Source organism: Aspergillus chevalieri, chromosome 2, assembly GCF_016861735.1.
Source record: "Aspergillus chevalieri M1 DNA, chromosome 2, nearly complete sequence".
NCBI lineage: Eukaryota > Fungi > Ascomycota > Eurotiomycetes > Eurotiales > Aspergillaceae > Aspergillus > Aspergillus chevalieri.
The window spans coordinates 4,198,502-4,218,125 of record NC_057363.1 but is presented as its reverse complement, the minus strand read 5'-3'; the positions used below and the strand labels follow the sequence as shown (position 1 = coordinate 4,218,125).

Sequence of the window (19,624 nt, the reverse complement as noted above, 5' to 3'; positions counted from 1 at the left end):
GATCGAGCCGCGTGGCAGTTAAGAATTTTATCAGTGTACTCCGTAGAATGTTCTCATCAAAGAGTACAGGTATAGGTACAGAGTAATGAGCAGTATACGGAGTAGATACTCTATGATGTTATACGCAGTGACGTGCACGCGTTATGGTGCAGGACTGGTGTATCGGTACTTGAAACCCTGCATATCGGGGTTTTTCAGATAAAAAAAGAAACCCACCAGGTCCACTCGACAGATGTACCCCAGAATGGCATCAGAGTATGTCAGAGTACAAGTATGTACGACAATAGTGTTAATTCTCCTAAATCTCTTGATTTATTTAATACTCCTGAATCTCCCCCAGTAAGCAGACAATCTCAACTCTGGAACGATCGACTTCGCTTACGTATCCAGCACTATTCCCAACCTGGTAAGGCCACGCAATTAGGAGAAGTCAGAGTACTGTAGACTGTACGGATGGTGCAGAGTATTCGGAGAGAATAGACCCTCTCTGTATGTAGAGCGTACAAGTACTCTGTCCTCTGTCCTCTAGTCTGCAGCGTGAATAGAAGAGTTCTCAGTATCAGAGAGAAAGTAAGTACTGACAGCCCCACCGCCCCATGGATTGAACCATGTCTAGCGTGTTTCAGACCTTCGACTCTTTTCTCGAAGAAGAAATGGTGTACGTACTACTCTCTTGTTTACACTGGCTCCTTAATCAAGATCTGCTTTCTCGCATCTATCATCGCCCCAGAGAGGCAACTCGGGGAACTGGGCCACGCATCATTGGTCTGCCAGCCCCACGGTGAGAGCCCTCCCAATGAGGCAAGATGTGAGGATTGATTTCCGGTACTCTGTACTCGTAGTTTAATGGAAAAGTTCCTGTCAGGCTATCGCAATACTGCACTCGAATAAATCATAATAATAGAACAGGCAGACTCCCCTGAAAAACCCTGAAACGCAACCCTATCGAGCCTTTCATATGACTCTTGCGCATGTCAAGCGTTAACCGAATTGGCTATTAGTCTACTTTCTAGAATTGCCTTTATTTCTTCATCATTTCGATTTCCTCTCTTTTGTTCTCTCGTTCGAACATCATCCAACTTTTACACTCCTTTGCTGTCTATCTTTGATACTACTGCTACTGCTACTGCTACTGCCATTACTACTCCTCTATCTCTAACATTCAACGCTCTAACCTCGCTGAAACCCCTCGTGCCGCATCGACTTGTCACAACATCTCACATCCCAACATCCTCCAAATTCATACTTTTCCCAGTGTATGGCCATTCTCTAATTGCGATGCCCGCCGTGGTCCAAACCATGCCCTCTCATCCCGGCCCCATGGACTCGACCATACCCGCCTCTTCCACTCCTACCGACAAGAAGCGCAACAAGTTGGGCTATCATCGCACCTCTGTCGCATGCGGTACGTCCCTCACTCAAGTCGCTCTGTGTCCTGCTAATCAAACAGTCCACTGTCGCCGTCGCAAGATCCGCTGTCTAGTCGCTGCCGATGATGCCCAAGGTCGCTGCGAAAATTGTATCCGTTTGCGCAAAGAGTGCCAGTTCTACCCTGTCGACCAGCAGCCACCGGTAGAAAAAAAAACTCGTCCGAATTCGCGACTCGACTCTTCTGCTTCCACCGATCCCTCTACTGCTTCTTCTTCGCCTCCGATCCTCAGCGGTCCCCTCGATCAGCAACAACAGCAGCAACAACAACAACAACCACCACCACCACCACCAGAAGCATTCTTTTACCAGCCGATGCCGTTGAATGCCACTCCAAATGTCCATGGAATACCACCAAATGCGCCTTTTTCCGGGAACATGCCGCAGTTTGCGCCAGGTAGGCCTTGTCGCTCATCTGCATAGATCGAACAACACTAAGAAGTAGATTCCAATACAGGCGAATTCGCATCCGCTCCTCTCGAATCACCCGTCCCCTGGGATGAATTCACCACGATCCCTAATGATCCCCAAATGCTAGCGACTCTCAATGCCGCAAAACCACAATCTACCATGATCGACCTCAGCCCCACCAGTGTCTGGAGCGGCGACATGAGCTCGATTCCCTCCAACGCTTCGTTACAAGCAACACCGACTGTCCCCTCGCAGCAACCCGCTCAAGCGCTTGATGTCGCAAACACCCCCGCTCAAACAATCACCATGCCAGACGGTACGGTCTGGCAAGTCCCTCCACAACCGGCACGGTCCATGACGTTCCCCGATATGGCTGCATCATATCCACCACCCCCGGCTTCAACGCCGAATCAGTATGCGCCACCGATGGACCCCGATGCAAAACACAGTGCCTCCCCCGCGGCAGATCCAATGCAGACCATGACCATGTCCATGTCATATCCCGGCACGCAGGTCCCCGGCGCCATGGGATACCCCGTATGGCCAGACGCGAGTGGAATGGCCGGGATGAACGTCGTATCCTACCCAGTATTCACCCCGGAGGCACCACAGCAGGGGACACCATTCGGGAGTCCGCCCCCAATGGCACAGGGTCATCCAGGACACTCGCCTCAGGGGTAATAGATTCGATTGACTTGCATTGATTACCACTGCATCAGCACTTTCCTATGGCTTTAATACCCTGCACTGCATCATTAGCCTTTCCTTTGTTTCTTGCATCGTCCATGGCTGGTTATCGTGGGCGTCTGGGTGGGTTTGTCTTTAATTTCTTTCTTTCCTGCATGGACGGGTCCATTTGCATGCATACTGGGCTAGACTTGCTTTCTTTCTTTCTTTCTTTTTTTTTGGCCTTTATTACTTCCGGGTTCAACTCGATTACGAGCTACGTGATGTTGAGAGCGTGAGTGGTTCGAACAGCGCTCCAATATAGTACTATTCTTGTCAATTTGTCTGTTTGCACCAAAAGTCTAGATCTGTATATAGTCGGTCGTTCAACATAGAGTACTGATACTGAGACAAGTTCATGTGACAGTCTACAGAGTATCTGGTTGATAACGAGGATCTGAGATCTGGGAGATCACCCCGGACTAAGTAAGCACGTCATCGGATTGTTCGAATGGGGTATTGTCACCGTTCTTTACCGGAATTCTGGTTTTTTCTGGAATTGAGTACAATAAGCTTTGTGGCGCCTTCTTTATACACCGTACCCTGTACGGATTGAATCCCCACTAACCCCATTTGTACTCAGGCCATGCTCTACAAGGCATCTGAACAAGGTGCGACTTTCATGATACCCCTAATATTCATAGCATTCGCTACGTATACATTCCTCTGAAACTCGTACTTTGCACATAAAGTACAGCAAAAGCAATTCGCTGCTGAAACAATTCGTCCCAGCATTTCCACGTTCACTGACGACGACATCCCACAACTCAACTCGCCAAGTGTGATCCGCAGTGGCAAAAGTTTTGGACCGGATGAATTCGCCACTGCTTGGAGTGCTAATGGACTAATGCCACTGCTAGGTACTCCGTAGCATCTTCATTAATCTTGCAATTAACTATGCGACTTGAAGAGGTTGTCTGTACGGTATGTGGGATTATGTGCCTCAGGTACCAATTTCCGGTGTTATTTCCCGGTGCCCGACCCCGGCCGTGCGTTTCAACGTCTTAACGACACATATACTCTACATCAGGGTCATGTTCTCGACAAATCTCCATGGTAAAGTGAGCGGTCTGGATGTCTGAGTTCCTTGAGATAAAAGGGTATTGTTGCAAATCTCGAGCAGGGACTGGAAATTGCATCGTGGATCTTACTTCCCAGGTAATGGATCACCATTAACCTCCCGTGTCTACACATAATGGCAAAAGCATATTTCCGGCTGGATGAATGAGAGCAGACCTCAGCCACCACACCCCACAATGGCCCCTGCAGGATACAGTCAACACAGTCCCCAATTAAAGGCGCAATACCCGCTATGGTATCCACATTGCCAGTTCATTGGCGAAGAGAGACTGGACTGCCACACGGCTCGGAAGTCAAGAAAGCTCTCTGGATGATCCCTGATGAAGGCGGTCTCGACTTACCCATCGCAGGAAGCTTCGACGAGTTTGGTTTCAGCGACAGCGGCAGGATAATGCTGAGAGGGTTTATCGTTTCCTTTGGCGGTATCCGTCGGCTCAGGAACCGGGTTGTCAGCGCTGGGCATGTTACGTGGTGGTCCTGGTTGATCTCCATGCCGTCATACCGGCTGCCCCCCACTGTATGCCTGTTATAAAGGCTGGATCTCTGCTGGAGTTTTTCTGCTTCAATCAACTCTCTCTCAAATCTTCTTCCATATACCTCCAATATGAAGCTCACTACCTTTGCTCTCACTGCTTTCCTGGGCTGCGCTGCTGCCCTCCCTCAGCTCGGCCAGCCCGGCAACCCTGGCAGAGGACCTCCTGCTTCCTCTGACCTGCCTACTCCCGTCTTCTCCTCGGGCAACCCTCAGCGTCCCACTAGCGTTTTCGACAAGCGCCAGCTTGGCCATGCCGGCGATGTCCCTGGACGCGGACCCCCACGTCCGTGCGAGATCCCCGGCCGCGGTCCCCCCTCTCCCGGTGAGGTTCCCGGCCGTGGACCTCCTTCTGATGGCGAGGATGACGACGCTTGCACTCCGGACTCGAGCGCCACCCCTTCATCTTCTGCTGCCAGCAGCTCTGGCTTTTCCAGCATCCCGACTGTGTCTGTTACCCCGACGCCTAGCTCGACCCCTGCCAGTTCCACTCCGGCTAGCTCGTCGACTCCGGTCAGCAGCGCTTCGCTTTTCTAAACGGCCAATGACAAAACGCAGTTGTTGATCGACTGAACGAACGATGGATAATGATGGACTTCGCTTTTATGGAATAGGATGCACGATGAACTGTATATAGATCATGCAGGTAGACAATCGGAACTTATATCTGACACGAACCACGAGGTCGATAACGATTAGCCAATGGTGCGTAGAGGTAGATGTACCCCGGACTCAGGGTTATCGGGATGTAGATGTGCCAAGCGCGTAGTGATTGTCATGTGATGTTTCAGAACTACGAGTAGCCCTGTATGGACTACGTATGGGTATGGGTATGGATACAACGGAGTACGGAGCCCTTTGTACTCCGTGCAGTGCCCAATGCCATTGCCATTGCTGTCATTGCTGGGGCTCACACGAACAATTTCCCAATAGAACTGGCTCGACAGTACAGAGTACGGTTTCACATAAAAATATGCAAACTAGCAAACTATTCGTACCAAAACACAAACACATGCAAATGCAATGCATGACAGGCACTATTAGTGATGACTCGCTTATCAGCTTATCTCCTTCTTATCTCGTTTTCGCGGTCCACCATTCAGAGGCATCGAGTCAGACCCCGCATCTGGCTATGGTCCGGATGCTTGGGCCGTCGGGTAGAATAGGACTTAGGAGTAGTCACATACTGCTGGTAGTCTTAATTATACTACTACTGACAGAACTCAAAACGGTTTATTCCGCTATACATCGACTCGGGGCGTCGAGGGGCGTCGAGGTCGGCCCGATCTATCGGGAAGGACTGGGCCGGAGACTGCTCCGTATGTCTGCTCCGTAGCTAGTCTGGTTTATGGATGTACTTTTGTATCGGCCGGGATGCGTACTCTGTAGTATGCAGTAGACAGAGTTTACATGGGAAAAGTCAGTGTGCCCAGAGAATTGGTCATACTCCAAGTTGAGAGCTGAATAAACTCGCCAATTGCATGGCCGGACAAGAAAAAAAAAAAGAAACGACGAAGAAAAGAAAAGAAAAAAGACTAACCAATGCAGGCCACAACCCCAGGTCCACCGGATGTATGTACAAGTAAAGTACAGGCCCGTAGTCAAGCTTGTTAATATCATTATTAGTGCCGTTTCTAACAGGAATAATCCCATTGCTAATCGGTGTGTAGTGCATACAGTAGTAGTATTTCTTCTCTTACGGCGGGAGTGTAAAATTCACTACCCTGACTTTCTGGTCTTTATTTCTTTCTCTTGACCCCGAGTCAACATTATTATTTTCTTTCCTCTCTCTTTTCTTTTTCTGCCTCTTGTTCTCCGCTTACCGCATTCCGCCTGTCACCGTTCGCGGATTACAGCCATCTCCATCACTCCACTACCTCTCTACTCTACTACCGCTACCACTACCAGCACAACAACCACCACGACCACTACTACCCCTTCGACAACAAGATAATTGCTTCACTATCGGGCAATGTGCGTCTGGAGGGTCTAGGCCCCCAGACAATCACAGACACTGAATCCACGCTCAGACCCGATCTTCCATCCTTCCTCGCTCCGGTACAGAGACTCACAGAGTAAGCCCCCCGACTTCCAATCCTGCATGTTCTTTTGTTCTTTTCTTCCTTTTGCCTTCGATGCTCAATCTGACCTCTTGGCTCTTGTCCAGTCAGAATTGTTTCTTTTCTTCCCGGCGTTGTGACTCGCTCCTCTCCTCCTCCTCCCCGGTCGACGATCCATACGAGACAGAGCACGTACAGATACTCTGCACACACCAAGTCCAAGCGTTGAACAGTGGCCTTGTTTCTTAATTTATTTTTATTATTATAGTGCATCTGCCTTGAACAGCTTCGTTTACGGCGGGTACGGGAATATCGCCGTCTCCTCTTGCCTGCAGCTGCTTATCAACCGCCCAACACTCTCGTTTTCTGTTGTCTCCTCTCTCTCTCTCCTCACTTCCCCTCTCATTTCTTGTCTACCTGGTCTTATCTCGTCTTTTTTTTTTTTTGTCCCTTCTTATCTTCTATCTTCTTCCTCTAATCTGTCCTCTCGGTCTCTTCTTCCAATCAGCTTATATTAAAAAAAGCCATGTCTGGCATGGACCATGGCGGAGGACATGGGGAGTTGCGACCGAATCAATCCGCCGGCTTGGCCTTGGGGCTAGATACCTCCGACGCTGACCGTTTCTCGACTTCCTCCACCAACTTCCACGATGATTTCCCTTATGGCCTTCCTCCCTTCAGTCCCCGAGACTCTTCCCACCATGGCGATTTACTCAAAGACTCCCTCTTTCCCGAATGGGGGCGTGGCACCACTCGCCCTGAACCGGAGTGCCCCGACGAGATGCAGAAGAAGGACCCACTAGCCACTCAGATTTGGAGGTTGTATTCGAGAACAAAAGCCCAACTGCCCAACCAAGAGCGCATGGAGAATTTGACCTGGCGGATGATGGCCATGAGTCTCAAACGCAAGGAGCGGGAACGCCTCCAATCGTATGTTTCTGTTTTCTTCCCTGGTCTACCTTGTACAACGTTCTAATTACCAAGTAGTACTGGCAGTGGCATCGCCCAACTGCGCCATTCCAACCGAACCTCCACCGCTCCTAGCACATCAGCCACGACTACCACCACCGCTCCTACCGAGGACACGTCCGATCCCATGAATATCGATGACTTCATTGTTCCCTTCGAGTCCCCTGCCGAACCCTCGTTATCACCTGCCGGTGACAAATCTAGTGCCATCCCTATCAAGCACCGCAGCCATCCTGACCCCGAGGAGCCCGTCCCCGCCTCGTTTCCCCACCCGCCCCAGGAGCAGCGCAGGAACAATGAGTTTGGCTACGTCCAGCGTCGGGTGCGGAAAACCAGCATCGATGACCGTCAATTCTTGGCCAGTTTCCAGGTTCCCACTCGCAAGCGACCGGCCGAGTCCTCTCCATTGGTGCCGCCCATTTCGAATAGCATGCTGGCCCACGATCCCGATCTCTCGTCCGGCGTCCCCGATTATTCCTTGGATGCGTCGTCGTCGGCATTTGGCCTTCACCACCCCAACAATGGTAACCGTCAGAACAACAACCACAGCAACCACAGCAACAATCACAACCCCCATACGTCTCTTCCATTTGGTCTGGATACTTTTGGCTTGGACGATCCGATCTTGAACTCTGCCGGTCCATATCAGTCTCATTTCACCTTCTCTCCCAACGACTCGGGTAACCCCTTTGCCAACCTCTACGCTCACACCCCCATGGCCTCCTCGCTCAACTCGACCGAACTCTTCTCTCCACCCCCGTCCGGGTATCAGTCGACCGTGTCCACTCCGCAGGCCTTGTATGAAAACGAGCAGTCGATGTATTTCGACTTGCCCACCGCCGATTCCCGCACGCAGCGTCGTGTCCCCAACTACCTCGCCCAACGATCGTCGAACCTGTCCGCCTCGCTGCATCCCCGGTACATGTATAACAATGGGAACCGCGATTCCCGGCAGCAGCAGCAGCATAGCATGGGTCAGGTTGGTGGATTGTCTTCAGGGCTCCGGGCCCAGCAACATATCAACCCTTCGCACGTGCTGGGGACAACGGACTATCCTTCCAACACCAACAACGCCCATTCAGGGATGTTCTCCTTTGGCGGGGAATCGGACAATGAGGACGATGCACACACTTTCTCCGAGCACGGCGGGTTGGCCATGCCGGCTGACTCGATGGACGAGCAGGATGAAGATGACGACGGCGACTCGGCTATGAACTGGGAGGCACAGATCCCAGACTCCTTCCACTCGCTGCCCGGGTTTGGTCAGCACCGCAGGCATGTCACGATTGGATCGCCCGACATGATGGACTCGAACGACTGGAACAACCACGCCGGCAGTCTGAACCGCACACATGGATCTGCGGCGTCGGTCAGTGAGGTGCGGAACCGTGAGCAGGATCCCCGACGTCAGAAGATTGCCCGTACGGCATCGACCCCCAACGCGACTCAGCTGTTGCGCCAGACTATGCAGAACAACAACACGCAGCAGCCCTCTCCCAACACGCCGCCCGAGTCGGGTCTCAACAGCGCTGCCCCATCGCGACCGGCAAGCCCGAAGAATGGCGAGCAGGGCAGCACTGGCCCTACGACGTGTACCAACTGCTTTACTCAGACGACTCCTTTGTGGCGGCGTAATCCAGAGGGCCAGCCTCTCTGCAATGCCTGTGGTTTGTTCCTGAAGCTGCACGGTGTGGTCCGACCCTTGTCTCTCAAGACGGATGTTATCAAGAAGCGCAACCGCAGCAGCGCCAACACTCTGGCGGTGGGCGCCTCGCGCTCGAAGAAGTCTTCGCGCAAGAATTCGGTGCAGCAGGTGTCTATGGCAGCAGCAGCAGCCGCCGCCACCGCGAGTCGTCCGCAGACAGCCACGACTACTTCGGAGTCTCCCCCGGCCATCCAGGGCAGCAGCAATAACGCTGCAGCTCCAAGTCGGAGTGCCAACACGATGACCAAATCCGGCGTTGTGCCCATTGCGGCTGCACCACCAAAGGCAGCATCGGCCTCGACCTCGACCTCGGGATCAGGCATTGGACAAGCACGCGGCACCGTGCAAGTAGCACCGAAGCGTCAACGACGGCTGGAAAAGGCCACTGACGCGGAAGCCACGGAAGATAGCAACAAGTCCGCCGCCGCGAATCGGTCCAAGGTGGTGCCGTTGGCCCCTGCTATGCCACCGGCAGCAGCCAACCCGGCCAACCACAGCATTGCTGGTGGACAGGGCGCGAGTCAAGAATGGGAGTGGTTGACCATGAGTCTGTAAGCAGAGATGCTGCATCTCTTTTACTTTTCGTTTTTCTTTTTGCCCCCCCCCGTTTTCTTTCATTCCTTCATGCCAGTCACGATATAGACACGACCTATGCCGATTCTGGGGACGGAGTTTGTCAACAATTTGAGCACGGTGTTGGGTGCTATTGCGCTACGGCTACGTACGGATTGAAAAGTCTGGTCACAGTTTCCTATTATTATGGTTTATGAGATATCGATCAGTCGGCCGCCACCTAATCCATACGATATGTCTGTCTCTGGGTGATTTAATGGTATTTCCGGTCAGGCTTGTTAGAACTGGTTAGGTGTTTTGTGTTTGAGCTTGTGTGGTCCTGTGTTTTCTGTCCTTTTGTGCTTTGATTGATACAATCGCGTCTGTCCGGTCTAGCCTTTTTGTTTTCGCTTCGTTCTTTGATTTGTATTTGTCCTTTTATGTGTTGTGTTAAGGCGACGGCCGGGCAGAAGTGCGCATGTTATTTGATTTATTCGGGTTCTCTTCTATGTGCTTTCTGTGTCTCATCAATAGTCAATTAATTGAGTTTATTTCTACCTTCTTCTGCGTAGTTATGCTGGTTGACGGGGGAATGACCTAACCGGAGTAGGGTTCCGTAGGTCTACTTTTCTGTTCACCTCGACATCTCGAGTAACAAACCTGACAATATCTGTATCTGGACTACATCACTACTATATCTACTACTGTACAATTAACGGACACGACGACAATGTCTGGAATGACGGCAAGTCATCCATCCTTAATAGAGCCACAACTGATATTAATATGTACAGGGCGACAATCAATCTCCGGAGGGTACAACACTTCTACCATACTACTATCACTGATTTCTAACAAAAAAAATAGAAGCCTCCGACCCCATAACACCCACCATGCAACCCGAGAGCATGGCCTCCAAAGCGCGCCAATCCGCCAGCAGCGTTGCGGAGCGTGTTACCGCGCCTTTGCAGCCTGGTACACTCACCTTTCCAGCATTTAGATTCCAAACCAAAACATAGATAGCTGATGAAAACAGGCGATACCACGCCAACCACCCGCCGGATCTCAGATACGCTCACAACCAGCCGTGCACACGGCGAAGGCTCCGGTGTGGATGTCGGCGAGGGCTGGAGCGACGTGCAGGCGCAGAAGCAGGAGGATAAGGGCTTGTTGCAGTCTGCGCAGGAGATGGTTGCGAAGGCGTTGGGGGGTGGGTCGCGAGGTAGCTTTCCCCCCTTTTTTAGGGTTGCTTGTGGGTGCAAGCTAAGCAATGCTGACGAGTATAGGGTCTAGCTAGACAGTACTGTTCTGTACTAGGTATGAATAAGACATCCTTGGGAATAGGTATAATCTATGGCACTGAGTAGACCGGCGATATGCGCGAGAATGGCGAGAGTAACGAAGACGTGCCATGTTGTGTGAGAGTGGCCCCAGATGTCGAATTTGCCGGGATATTTGGATTCAGGGAATCTTCTCTTCGTTCGGTCAATATACCATCCCAGATAAGTAGGGAGGAGGGCGGAAGGACGTACTTCCCAGAACCAGCAACCGATGAGCAACAACAATCCTTCGAGAAGGTAGTGCGGTACCCCGACATTCCAGAGACACACCGGACCCCAGAGAGCCCATGCATGTGCAATCGGCGCAAAAGCAGATAACCCGGTCCCAATGAAACCAGCCAGCCGAGCGCGACGCCATTCCGGGCCATTGAAGCGCGGGTTCAATAGAAACATGGCGTTCATCGAGGACAACACCACGATCTACCCAGTCAGTTACACACTCACATACAGGTTAAAAGAACATACCACCCCCCAATAAAACCACTTCAACCCGGGTCTACAATAAAACCCAAAATGCAACCCACTCGCAAAACACCCCACCATACACCCCAGAATCCCCGCATAATCACACCCTAACCACGCCCCCACCACACGTTCCGAATGATTAAGCCCCGTGTGATACACCGCCGAGACAAACAGACAGATAACCCCCGATAGCACCTGCGCGGACACAACGATGTAATCGAACTGCTTGAGATTGGCACCGTGTCTGGCGCGGAGATATTCGTACAACCATCCATGGACGAGGAGGAGTATCACGGCGGGGATCAGGTGCGAGAAAATATTCGTTGTTTCGTTGTGGAGGTATGTCCAGCTGTGGAGCGAGCGTGGCCAGGAGTTGCTGAGGGGGCGGTAGCCGGATAGGATGTACGGGTTTGGGTCGTACCAGGGTGGGATTTGCGTTATGTTGAGCAGGGTGGTCTTCTGTGGTTGTTGGTTAGGCTTTGGTTGGCCCTGCTCCTTGGGAGGACCGGCTGGGACTCGGAAGCGCAGAAAGGCGTCGAACATTTTGTGTACGCTGGTTGCTGCAATTGCACGATTGCAATGCCGTAGAGAGCCGTTAATAGGTCTGTTGATCGATTCGGATCGTGGTCCGGAAATGCAATATTATTGGGCTATTGAGCTTAACCCAATTGCATCCAACACCAAGTAACAATAATAACAATGCTAACAGTACATATGGTTCTGCAAGAATAATGTCGTTCATTGTATGTCTGGATTACACTAAACGACATGAGGGTCTAGTTGACATCCCGATCAGGAAAGCGCATCACGTGAATCACGTGAATATAAAATTCCTCGCTACAAAGTAGACACAGCTACAACGAACAACGACAACAACCACCAAAATGGGATCCAGCAGTAAAAAGAGAAAGGAGAAGCAAAAGGACTTCCAAGTACGTTTCCCCACCACAAAAACTAAACAGATACTAACATGCGCAGAAACCTAAACTCAAAGTCGGCAAGGCAAAGCCCAAGCCCGACAACTTCACGGACACCAGTTTCCAATCAAAATGTAAGCCACAGCACCTAGGCTTAACGGGCAGTTTCTGATAGACTGAAGCAATTACCCTAAACCAACAATCCCTGCGCCTCTCCGCCCCCTCCAGCAACACCCAATTCACCCACCATCTCTCCCTCCTAACCTCCAAATCCGACACCCAGCGCCGAGAATCCCTCTCGCACCTAACCACCGCCATCACATCCCGCCCCGTAGACTCCCCTCTCCCGCAACCAGTAAGTGTGATTCTCCCCAACCTCCTCCCCCTGATCCTGGACGCAAGCAACGGCGTGCGTACGCAGCTGCTCAAGCTCCTCCGCGCGCTGCCCGCGCGAGATGTCGAGGACCACGTCTCGCAGATGCTACCGTACATCCGCGCGGGGATGACCCATCTCGCCGTGGACATCCGCGTGTCAGCTGTCGAGGTGCTAGCGTGGCTTGTGGAGGTCGCGGGCGGGGAGGTAGTATCGTGCGCGGGCGGGTGGATCAAGACGCTGAACTGCTTCCTTTCCGTGCTTGGGTGGCATACGGAGGAGTCGGCGCGGTGGTCTGCAAATCGGGCGTCGTTTGGGAAGGCGGGGAGCCAGGGCAAGGCGATGATCAAGGTGCTGTGGGCGTTGGGGGAGTTCCTGGATGCGGGGTTGGGCGAGGTAGACGAGGGGATTGATGTGCGATCTAATTCGGCAGAGAATGAAGTCGCGGAGGCATGGGGCTTTCCGCTGTGTCAGACGGAGCAGCATATGATCCCCGGGGCATCGGTGCCATATGCATATTTGAATCTGTTCGGGCAGCCACGCGACGAAGAAGGGGAGATGTACGAGACGCGGGAGGACCGGTACCGCGTATTTGCGCATCGGTTTATGCCTGCTGTGCAGCGGGGACTGGAGAATGCACGGAAAGAGGGTGGTGAGATTGGTCGCGCGTCGTCGGGTGCGAGCAAAGTGTTAAAAGAGGCTGTTGCGGCCGTTTGATTTGTACATGTACATACGAATGATACTAATACCCAGCCTGCTATACTTTAACCTCTTTATACTCGTCCCTTCCAGCCTCAGCCTCAGTCTCAACCTCCTCAATGCCCAACCCCGTCAAAGCCCTACCCTCATAAATTTCATCCGCAAGAACAGCCCGCTGTACAACCGTCTCCCTCGCCGGAAACCACCACGACAATCCCACATACACACCACTCGCCCCGACAAATCCGAGAAACCACCCAAACTGATACGGATGAATCCCCACCCCAACCTCAACAGAACCATTCACAGAATGAATTAACCCCGGCAAACTCGGCACAACACCCGCCAAAAACGCAGCAATGGCTCTCCAATTAACCCCCCAAACGCTCACCTCCTTCCCATATATCACACGCGCAAAGGAATACCGATACGTCTGGTTAAATGGCTGATATAGCGCGAGTGTATCATACTTGCTCTGCTTAACGACCCAATAATCACATAACATGATGGCGGCCACCGGCGCGAGAAAGATAGCATACGCAGACATGAAATTCAGGAAACTCTCCGCAGACTCGAGGATCTTCCACGGCACGAGACACCAGCTCAGCACCGCGCAGAGCAACTGTCCGCGACGGATGTTAAAGAATCGTGGCGCGAGGGCGGCGAGGTCATTTGCTGCGGAGATGGAGTTCGCAGAGATATTCACGCCCAACGAGGCGAGGACGAAAGATGCGGCTGCAAAGAAGCGACAGGCGCGGCTGGACCAGTTGCTTATGAGGACTGTCGGGTCCCAGGGTACATCACCGGTGCCACCATAATAGCGCGCCTGTCCAGCAGACGACGCAGCAATGCCGATAAACGAGATGAACGTAAACACAATCGGCAACATAGGCACATACAGCAACTGCCATCTTGCAGAAACCCGCGAGTACCGCGAGAAATCCGACTGATTGACACTGGTCGTGGCATAGTTCCCGAGAATCGAGGTCATATTCGCCAGAAATAACCAACTATACGTCGAGCCCGACATGGTAGTCGACGACGGACTTTCCTGGAACATACTCCCACCCCCCTCCGCCACAAATGCCCAGATGAGTATCGCAATCCACGCAACAGGCACAACAACCGACTTCACGACAAACAACCACCGTACCTTTTCCGGCCTCACACAGAGCAACGGCAACTGCACGATCCAGTATATCGTATACCCCACCATCCCTTGCGTGGTAATCCCCTGCCCGGCAGGAATCCCATTGTCAACACGCAGAAAACTAGGCCAAATCGCCCCAATCATCACCTTCACCGCGTTCCCACCATTCACATTATGAATCGCAAACCAAACCACCGCCAGCACAAGTCTCGAAACGATGGCAATATACGAGCCGTAAAACCCCCAGCTCGCGCGCGCGATCACGGGAAAGGGCACGTGGTAAATTGCGCCGACGGCGCCGTTGGCAGCGATGACGATGGATATGATGAAGAAAGCGACGGCGACGATGACCAGAGCGTCTTTGTAGTTGAGGCCTACGGCGAGGATGCTGCTGGCGAATTGCCAGGTGCTGACGTTGAAAGCGTCGGAGATCCAGTATGCTTTGCTTTAATATTAGTATTTGAGGGTATCATGGGAAGTTATGGAGGCGCACCGATGAAGCTTATGCTACCCCAGTTGCGTTGGTGCTTGGGGACTGGGTCTAGATCGAGGTTGGTCCATCGTGCATTTCCTGCTGCGAAGGTGGATTCGGGGCGGGTTACTTGCAATCGGGGCCGTTTTATTTTCATTGTGAATGTATATATACGGGATCAGTTGAATTCATGAGGAAGAGGAGGAAGACAGTCATGATGCAAGGGGGGTTGCGAACAGCGTAGCATCGACCTAGTTAACACTATAAATCCCCGATTCAGCTGAAGATAAGCCACTTGTAGATAAAAAAAAAAACGACCACTGAGAGCCACGAGAAGCCAATTCACAGCGATAAGATAATGCATTCATGTCTCATAAGTACCGTTCATGTGCAAATTACTGCTTCTCCCCCGGCAATCTCACATCCTCCCAGCCCCTACCATCCCCAACACCCTCTACACTTCCCTTCCTCCTCACACCCGCCCACTCCTTCACATCCATCCACCCAATCTGCTGCACATCCCCAAATCCCCCGATCCAGTAAACATCCGTAACCACCATTCTCGCCCAGAAACTCGAGTGCGGCGAGCCCCGTTTATGCGGCAACCACACCTCCGCATCAGGATGCGCGTGCAAGTAACACTTCTCCAACGCAGTTTCAACATCCTCAGGAATCGGCTCAGGGAATGGCTCGACGTACCCGAATAGCGTGACACGAGGGAGTCCGGCGGGACTCAGCGGGAAACCGGGGTAGATAGGTTCGGTGTCGTTGATGTGGTCCCACCAGTCGAGGGAGAGGGATATGTTCGATCCGGCGGCGGTGTTGCGGAAGGTTGTTGCGACCTTGAGAGCGAGGAGAGTCGGGCTGCCGTCTCCGTTGTTGGCATACTTGTAGGAGGTTGGCAGAGCTTCGTCGCAGTCTGCAAAGTATTCACGGAGACTGATCGAGTGGCCTGCGACGGAGGGCGGGGTGTGGCCGTTTAGGGGCAGGGAGTCGGGGAAGATGGTTGAGGCGACGCCGCTGGTCGAGAGGGCCAGGAGACGACGGGCCATTAGAACAGAGGTAAACCAGGACGGACGGGTCATTGGCTCGATTTGTCTGCCAGAGGAGGAGCTGTGGTCGATGTAGATGGCATCCTGGTGGGAGTTGGTCGCAGGAAGAGCAGACGCTCTCTGAGCGTCACTCAAAAACGCCTGTTCCATGAGTGCATCATCAGGGAGGACCAGGGGAGTAGCAAAGACAGCGAGGAGCTGGAAGCAGAGCAGCAGAATGGATTTCATTGTCAAAAGTATGCAGATGAGGAAGACTTGATTGAATTCTACTGAGGACTGATATGGCTACATAAGTACAGTGAGGAGAACGCGGGAGATCTTATCAGATGACACTAGGCCGGAAAGAGCTAAGCCGAGGGTCATGTCATGTGTACCGCGTTAAGGTTATTCCGGTGACTCTGACAACCCCCGTCCGCTCCACCGGATTCCGGGATATCCCGAGGAATTGACACCTCAGGCAGAGACACAGCATAACTGACTCACCGGGGGAATATCGTGGCAATACAGAGTACCGTCTGACCAGTTGAGATTTTCATGTCAGCCGGTGCGCTGTGACTCACCGACTGCCCACAAACAGGACACTGACCCTTGGGCGAGAGGCCAGAGCTACACTACAGTTATTGGCTACGGCTAAAGTCCGTCCATCGCCCGGGTGAATCGGTCGTACGTACTTTCAGAAAGGAGGGTTCCTAAGGCATATCAGTTGCTGAGCAGCCGAGTCAGACAGTAGATAGGAATCAAAATCAGAAATCACTTATTGAACAAAGATTTAAAAACACCAAGCCATCCGTTCCAGCCTCACTCCGTTTCGCAACAAATCCGAAAGCAACAAACACAAAGAAAATCACAAGACAGACCGCAAATGCGCAGGACGACAGAAAACCACCCTGGCGTACATGATACACGAAGGGACCCGGGTCACAACGCCAGATCCACTTCCATTTTCAACAATAGGGTATATACACATGCAACAAAAAAGAAATCACAGCACAAGGGGGGGGAATTTGTTCCCCCCAAGCGACTTTTGGTCGACGCCCAAGACATAGATATGCCAGGCAACTCACTCGGTCGACGAGGAGCAAAGGAGTGTAAGACTGTAAACAAGCGAAACTTTTTCCTTCCTACATAGAATCCACCAACTGAAAGGAAAGAAAAAATTTAGTAAAGGCTCCCTGTTAGTCCAAGTAGTACGTGCGTACACTAGGATTCAGAGCAATCTTCTGTGCTTCACTGCCGCAACACGCACGCTTCATGCCTGCGGGGCCAGAGAGTGCACTCATATTGACCGAACTCAGCTGCTGGTTCGACTTGGGAATCACAAACGACCGGGCTGAAGTACCCTCCGGCCAGCTACCGTCACCGTTGTCCAGGTTGATCAGGTGTCGGACCTGGTTCTGCAGAAGCTGGTCTTCCGATCCCGTGCGGCCACGCTTCCGGCCAGCCGTGGACGGTTGCGGTCGAGGAACAGCGCCAGACAGCTCACATAGACTCCGGGCGGCCTCTTGATCAACAGGGGTACCCAGAGAGAAATGAGAAAAGTCCGGGATTTGGCCGACAGACGTAGCATACCCTTCAGGAGAGCTGTAGATCCCACCAGATTCGTCAATAGGAGACGCGACAGTCACCATCTGCTTGCGACTCTCCCGCATGGAGTGGTTAAGAGTTGCCTTAACCGCTAAGCGCGTCTGCTGAGAAGACGGAGCAGCTGGACCAGATGTGATGGAAGAGACCGATGAAGACCGGGACGAGCGGGCAGACGATAGCGTAGAAGCGTCCGACACCATCGACTCCGGAGACGACGCAGACGAGGTCGAGCGGGCCAGGGATGATCGACGGACTACCGCCGGACATCCATCAAATGAGTTCGCCTTGCAGAAGGCCAAAGGGGGGCGCTGGTCAATGGTTGACCGCGCCATACCCATGTTCTGGGCCTGCGAGACGGCAGCACCGATGGATGGTCGGCGGGAACCACACGAGGTAACACTCGCAGCAGGAGTGGATGCCAGGCTCGACTGAGGCGTCATCTGCGGCGTCGGAAGCATCTGAGGCCGGTGGATGGAAGGAGGATACTCCATCCGCGGCATCGGCTCCAACGGCATGGGAGGGTTTCGTCGCAAGGACGGGACCTGCTCGTGAATAGACGGCAGACTGGTGACAGCGGCTGGCTCGTAAGCGGCGGGTACGCTGCGCGGGGACGGAGAACTGGCGACAGACGACTCCCCGCTGGATGGCGGGGTGATCGGCTCAAATTCAGTCATGTCCAACTCGGGAGTGAGCCGGGGAATAACAGTTCGCCAACAGTGACCGTCCCCAAGAGCAGCACCGGCTCCGGGGGTGTACTTCAGAACGACGTCCGTCCAGCGCTGGAAGGTTGCTTCGGAGATATGAAGTCTCCAACCAACCGCTTCGAGGAACATCAGCTCATTCTGATTGATCTCCAACGTGTTAAGACCCGAAATCTTGCTCCAAGCACGGGCCGAATAATTGCGATCCTGCAGGTATTTGGAAGCGAGAATCAAAGCCGCAAGGAACATGCGACGACCGCACTGCATGGCCCGGCAGACAGGCTTGTCACGCGACTGCTCTGTCTGGCTGGGCACATGCGGCTTGATCTTGATCAGATAGTAAAGAGCCACTTGCAGCGTGCTGTAGCTAGTCCGAGACCGACGCAGAGTCTCTTGAATAAAGGTGCGAAGAGGCAAAACGCCCTTGCAACCGGTCGACGAGTCACTACGAAGCGATACTGCGGACAACGGCCAGATGATCTCGACAATTTGCGATGCGGTGTCTGGTGGCAAGATTTAGTTGACTAGTTCAGGGAAAGGTTACCGATAATCGTCACTCACCGACGAGGTTGTCGACAAAGTTCACTTTGCGCTCCGACTGTCGCATCAGACAGGGTGGGGGCCGCGCGCAGGGAGCGCCGTTGGACTGGGCCACATATGTGCTGGTACGCCGGGGATGTTTGCGCAACTCCGGAGGCACGGCAGCATCAGGTTTGGGAGGGACCGGTCCACGCAGACTCGGCAGCGAGCTTCTTGCAGGCAGAGACTGTTCGCCCTCATTTTCCCAGGCCACATCAACAGGGTTTGTAGAGGTCGACGAGATGGAACTCTGGGTCGAGTGAACATCTAGGGAGAAGACGGAGGAGGAAGAAGAAGAAGAAGAAGAAGCGGAGGAAGAGACAGAAGAGGCGTAGGGAGGCGCATAAGAAGCTTTGTAAGAATAAGCCGGGTTTGAAGAACTCAAACCCAAGACGTCCATCCTTGTCATATCCAGTTAAGAGATTTTCTGTCGTGTAACGTAAAAGAAGTATTCTCGATTCAATCAAAGAATGATCACCCAGCGAGAACGCCTTGCGCCCGACGGTATCAAAACTCCTGGATATAGCAAGAAAGAGGCAGGACGATAAGGATTAAACCGTGTATAGTCAATAAACCGATGGGCAAAAACCGTAAACGAAAAGCCGAAGAGACCGATGCCGTCTTGTTATGATTGGTAGGCGACGGCCAGCCTTTAGAAGAGCAACTTCGCCAAGGTGTCGGTGACGAAGAGAGACGTGTTGGATTAGATTAGAGCGGTCAAGAGGTAGCAGAAGGTAATAGAAGCACAAGTAGTAAGAGTAAAGTAGCAAAGCAACGCAACGCAAGTAAGCACGATACAGTGGTCGGTGAATCACAAGAGGAAAATTAT

General features: G+C 52.6%; 10 protein-coding genes across 10 annotated transcripts; 6 read left to right on the top strand and 4 right to left on the bottom strand.

Annotated features, from left to right (window-relative positions):
• Window positions 1-1,278: 1,278 nt before the first annotated feature.
• ACHE_21442A (putative C6 finger domain protein) lies at window positions 1,279-2,520 on the top strand (the record flags this gene model as incomplete). Its single annotated transcript, XM_043275526.1, has 3 exons — window positions 1,279-1,405; window positions 1,451-1,825; window positions 1,886-2,520. 3 exons carry the CDS (start codon window positions 1,279-1,281, stop codon window positions 2,518-2,520), a joined length of 1,137 nt encoding a protein of 378 aa, XP_043134506.1.
• Window positions 2,521-3,877: 1,357 nt separating this feature from the next.
• ACHE_21441A (uncharacterized protein) lies at window positions 3,878-4,177 on the top strand (the record flags this gene model as incomplete). The annotated part of the gene is made up of 1 exon (XM_043275525.1): window positions 3,878-4,177. The coding sequence occupies one exon, from the start codon at window positions 3,878-3,880 to the stop codon at window positions 4,175-4,177; it is 300 nt and encodes a 99-aa protein (XP_043134505.1).
• A 72-nt stretch (window positions 4,178-4,249) lies between these two features.
• Window positions 4,250-4,714, top strand: ACHE_21440A (uncharacterized protein; the record flags this gene model as incomplete). Its single annotated transcript, XM_043275524.1, has 1 exon — window positions 4,250-4,714. The coding sequence occupies one exon, from the start codon at window positions 4,250-4,252 to the stop codon at window positions 4,712-4,714; it is 465 nt and encodes a 154-aa protein (XP_043134504.1).
• A 2,049-nt stretch (window positions 4,715-6,763) lies between these two features.
• ACHE_21439A (uncharacterized protein) lies at window positions 6,764-9,466 on the top strand (the record flags this gene model as incomplete). The annotated part of the gene is made up of 2 exons (XM_043275523.1): window positions 6,764-7,167; window positions 7,225-9,466. The coding sequence occupies 2 exons, from the start codon at window positions 6,764-6,766 to the stop codon at window positions 9,464-9,466; spliced, it is 2,646 nt and encodes an 881-aa protein (XP_043134503.1).
• A 1,023-nt stretch (window positions 9,467-10,489) lies between these two features.
• ACHE_21438A (uncharacterized protein) lies at window positions 10,490-10,760 on the top strand (the record flags this gene model as incomplete). The annotated part of the gene is made up of 2 exons (XM_043275520.1): window positions 10,490-10,685; window positions 10,750-10,760. 2 exons carry the CDS (start codon window positions 10,490-10,492, stop codon window positions 10,758-10,760), a joined length of 207 nt encoding a protein of 68 aa, XP_043134502.1.
• A 16-nt stretch (window positions 10,761-10,776) lies between these two features.
• Window positions 10,777-11,811, bottom strand: ACHE_21437S (hemolysin-III family protein; the record flags this gene model as incomplete). Its single annotated transcript, XM_043275519.1, has 2 exons — window positions 10,777-11,223; window positions 11,269-11,811. 2 exons carry the CDS (start codon window positions 11,809-11,811, stop codon window positions 10,777-10,779), a joined length of 990 nt encoding a protein of 329 aa, XP_043134501.1.
• Window positions 11,812-12,152: 341 nt separating this feature from the next.
• IPI1 (IPI1/TEX10 family protein) lies at window positions 12,153-13,275 on the top strand (the record flags this gene model as incomplete). The annotated part of the gene is made up of 3 exons (XM_043275518.1): window positions 12,153-12,200; window positions 12,247-12,319; window positions 12,368-13,275. 3 exons carry the CDS (start codon window positions 12,153-12,155, stop codon window positions 13,273-13,275), a joined length of 1,029 nt encoding a protein of 342 aa, XP_043134500.1.
• A 40-nt stretch (window positions 13,276-13,315) lies between these two features.
• On the bottom strand, window positions 13,316-14,551 carry ACHE_21435S (uncharacterized protein; the record flags this gene model as incomplete). The annotated part of the gene is made up of 1 exon (XM_043275517.1): window positions 13,316-14,551. One exon carries the CDS (start codon window positions 14,549-14,551, stop codon window positions 13,316-13,318), a length of 1,236 nt encoding a protein of 411 aa, XP_043134499.1.
• Window positions 14,552-15,274: 723 nt separating this feature from the next.
• ACHE_21434S (uncharacterized protein) lies at window positions 15,275-16,159 on the bottom strand (the record flags this gene model as incomplete). The annotated part of the gene is made up of 1 exon (XM_043275516.1): window positions 15,275-16,159. One exon carries the CDS (start codon window positions 16,157-16,159, stop codon window positions 15,275-15,277), a length of 885 nt encoding a protein of 294 aa, XP_043134498.1.
• A 947-nt stretch (window positions 16,160-17,106) lies between these two features.
• ACHE_21433S (putative G1/S-specific cyclin Pcl5) lies at window positions 17,107-19,204 on the bottom strand (the record flags this gene model as incomplete). Its single annotated transcript, XM_043275515.1, has 2 exons — window positions 17,107-18,719; window positions 18,778-19,204. 2 exons carry the CDS (start codon window positions 19,202-19,204, stop codon window positions 17,107-17,109), a joined length of 2,040 nt encoding a protein of 679 aa, XP_043134497.1.
• Window positions 19,205-19,624: the final 420 nt, after the last annotated feature.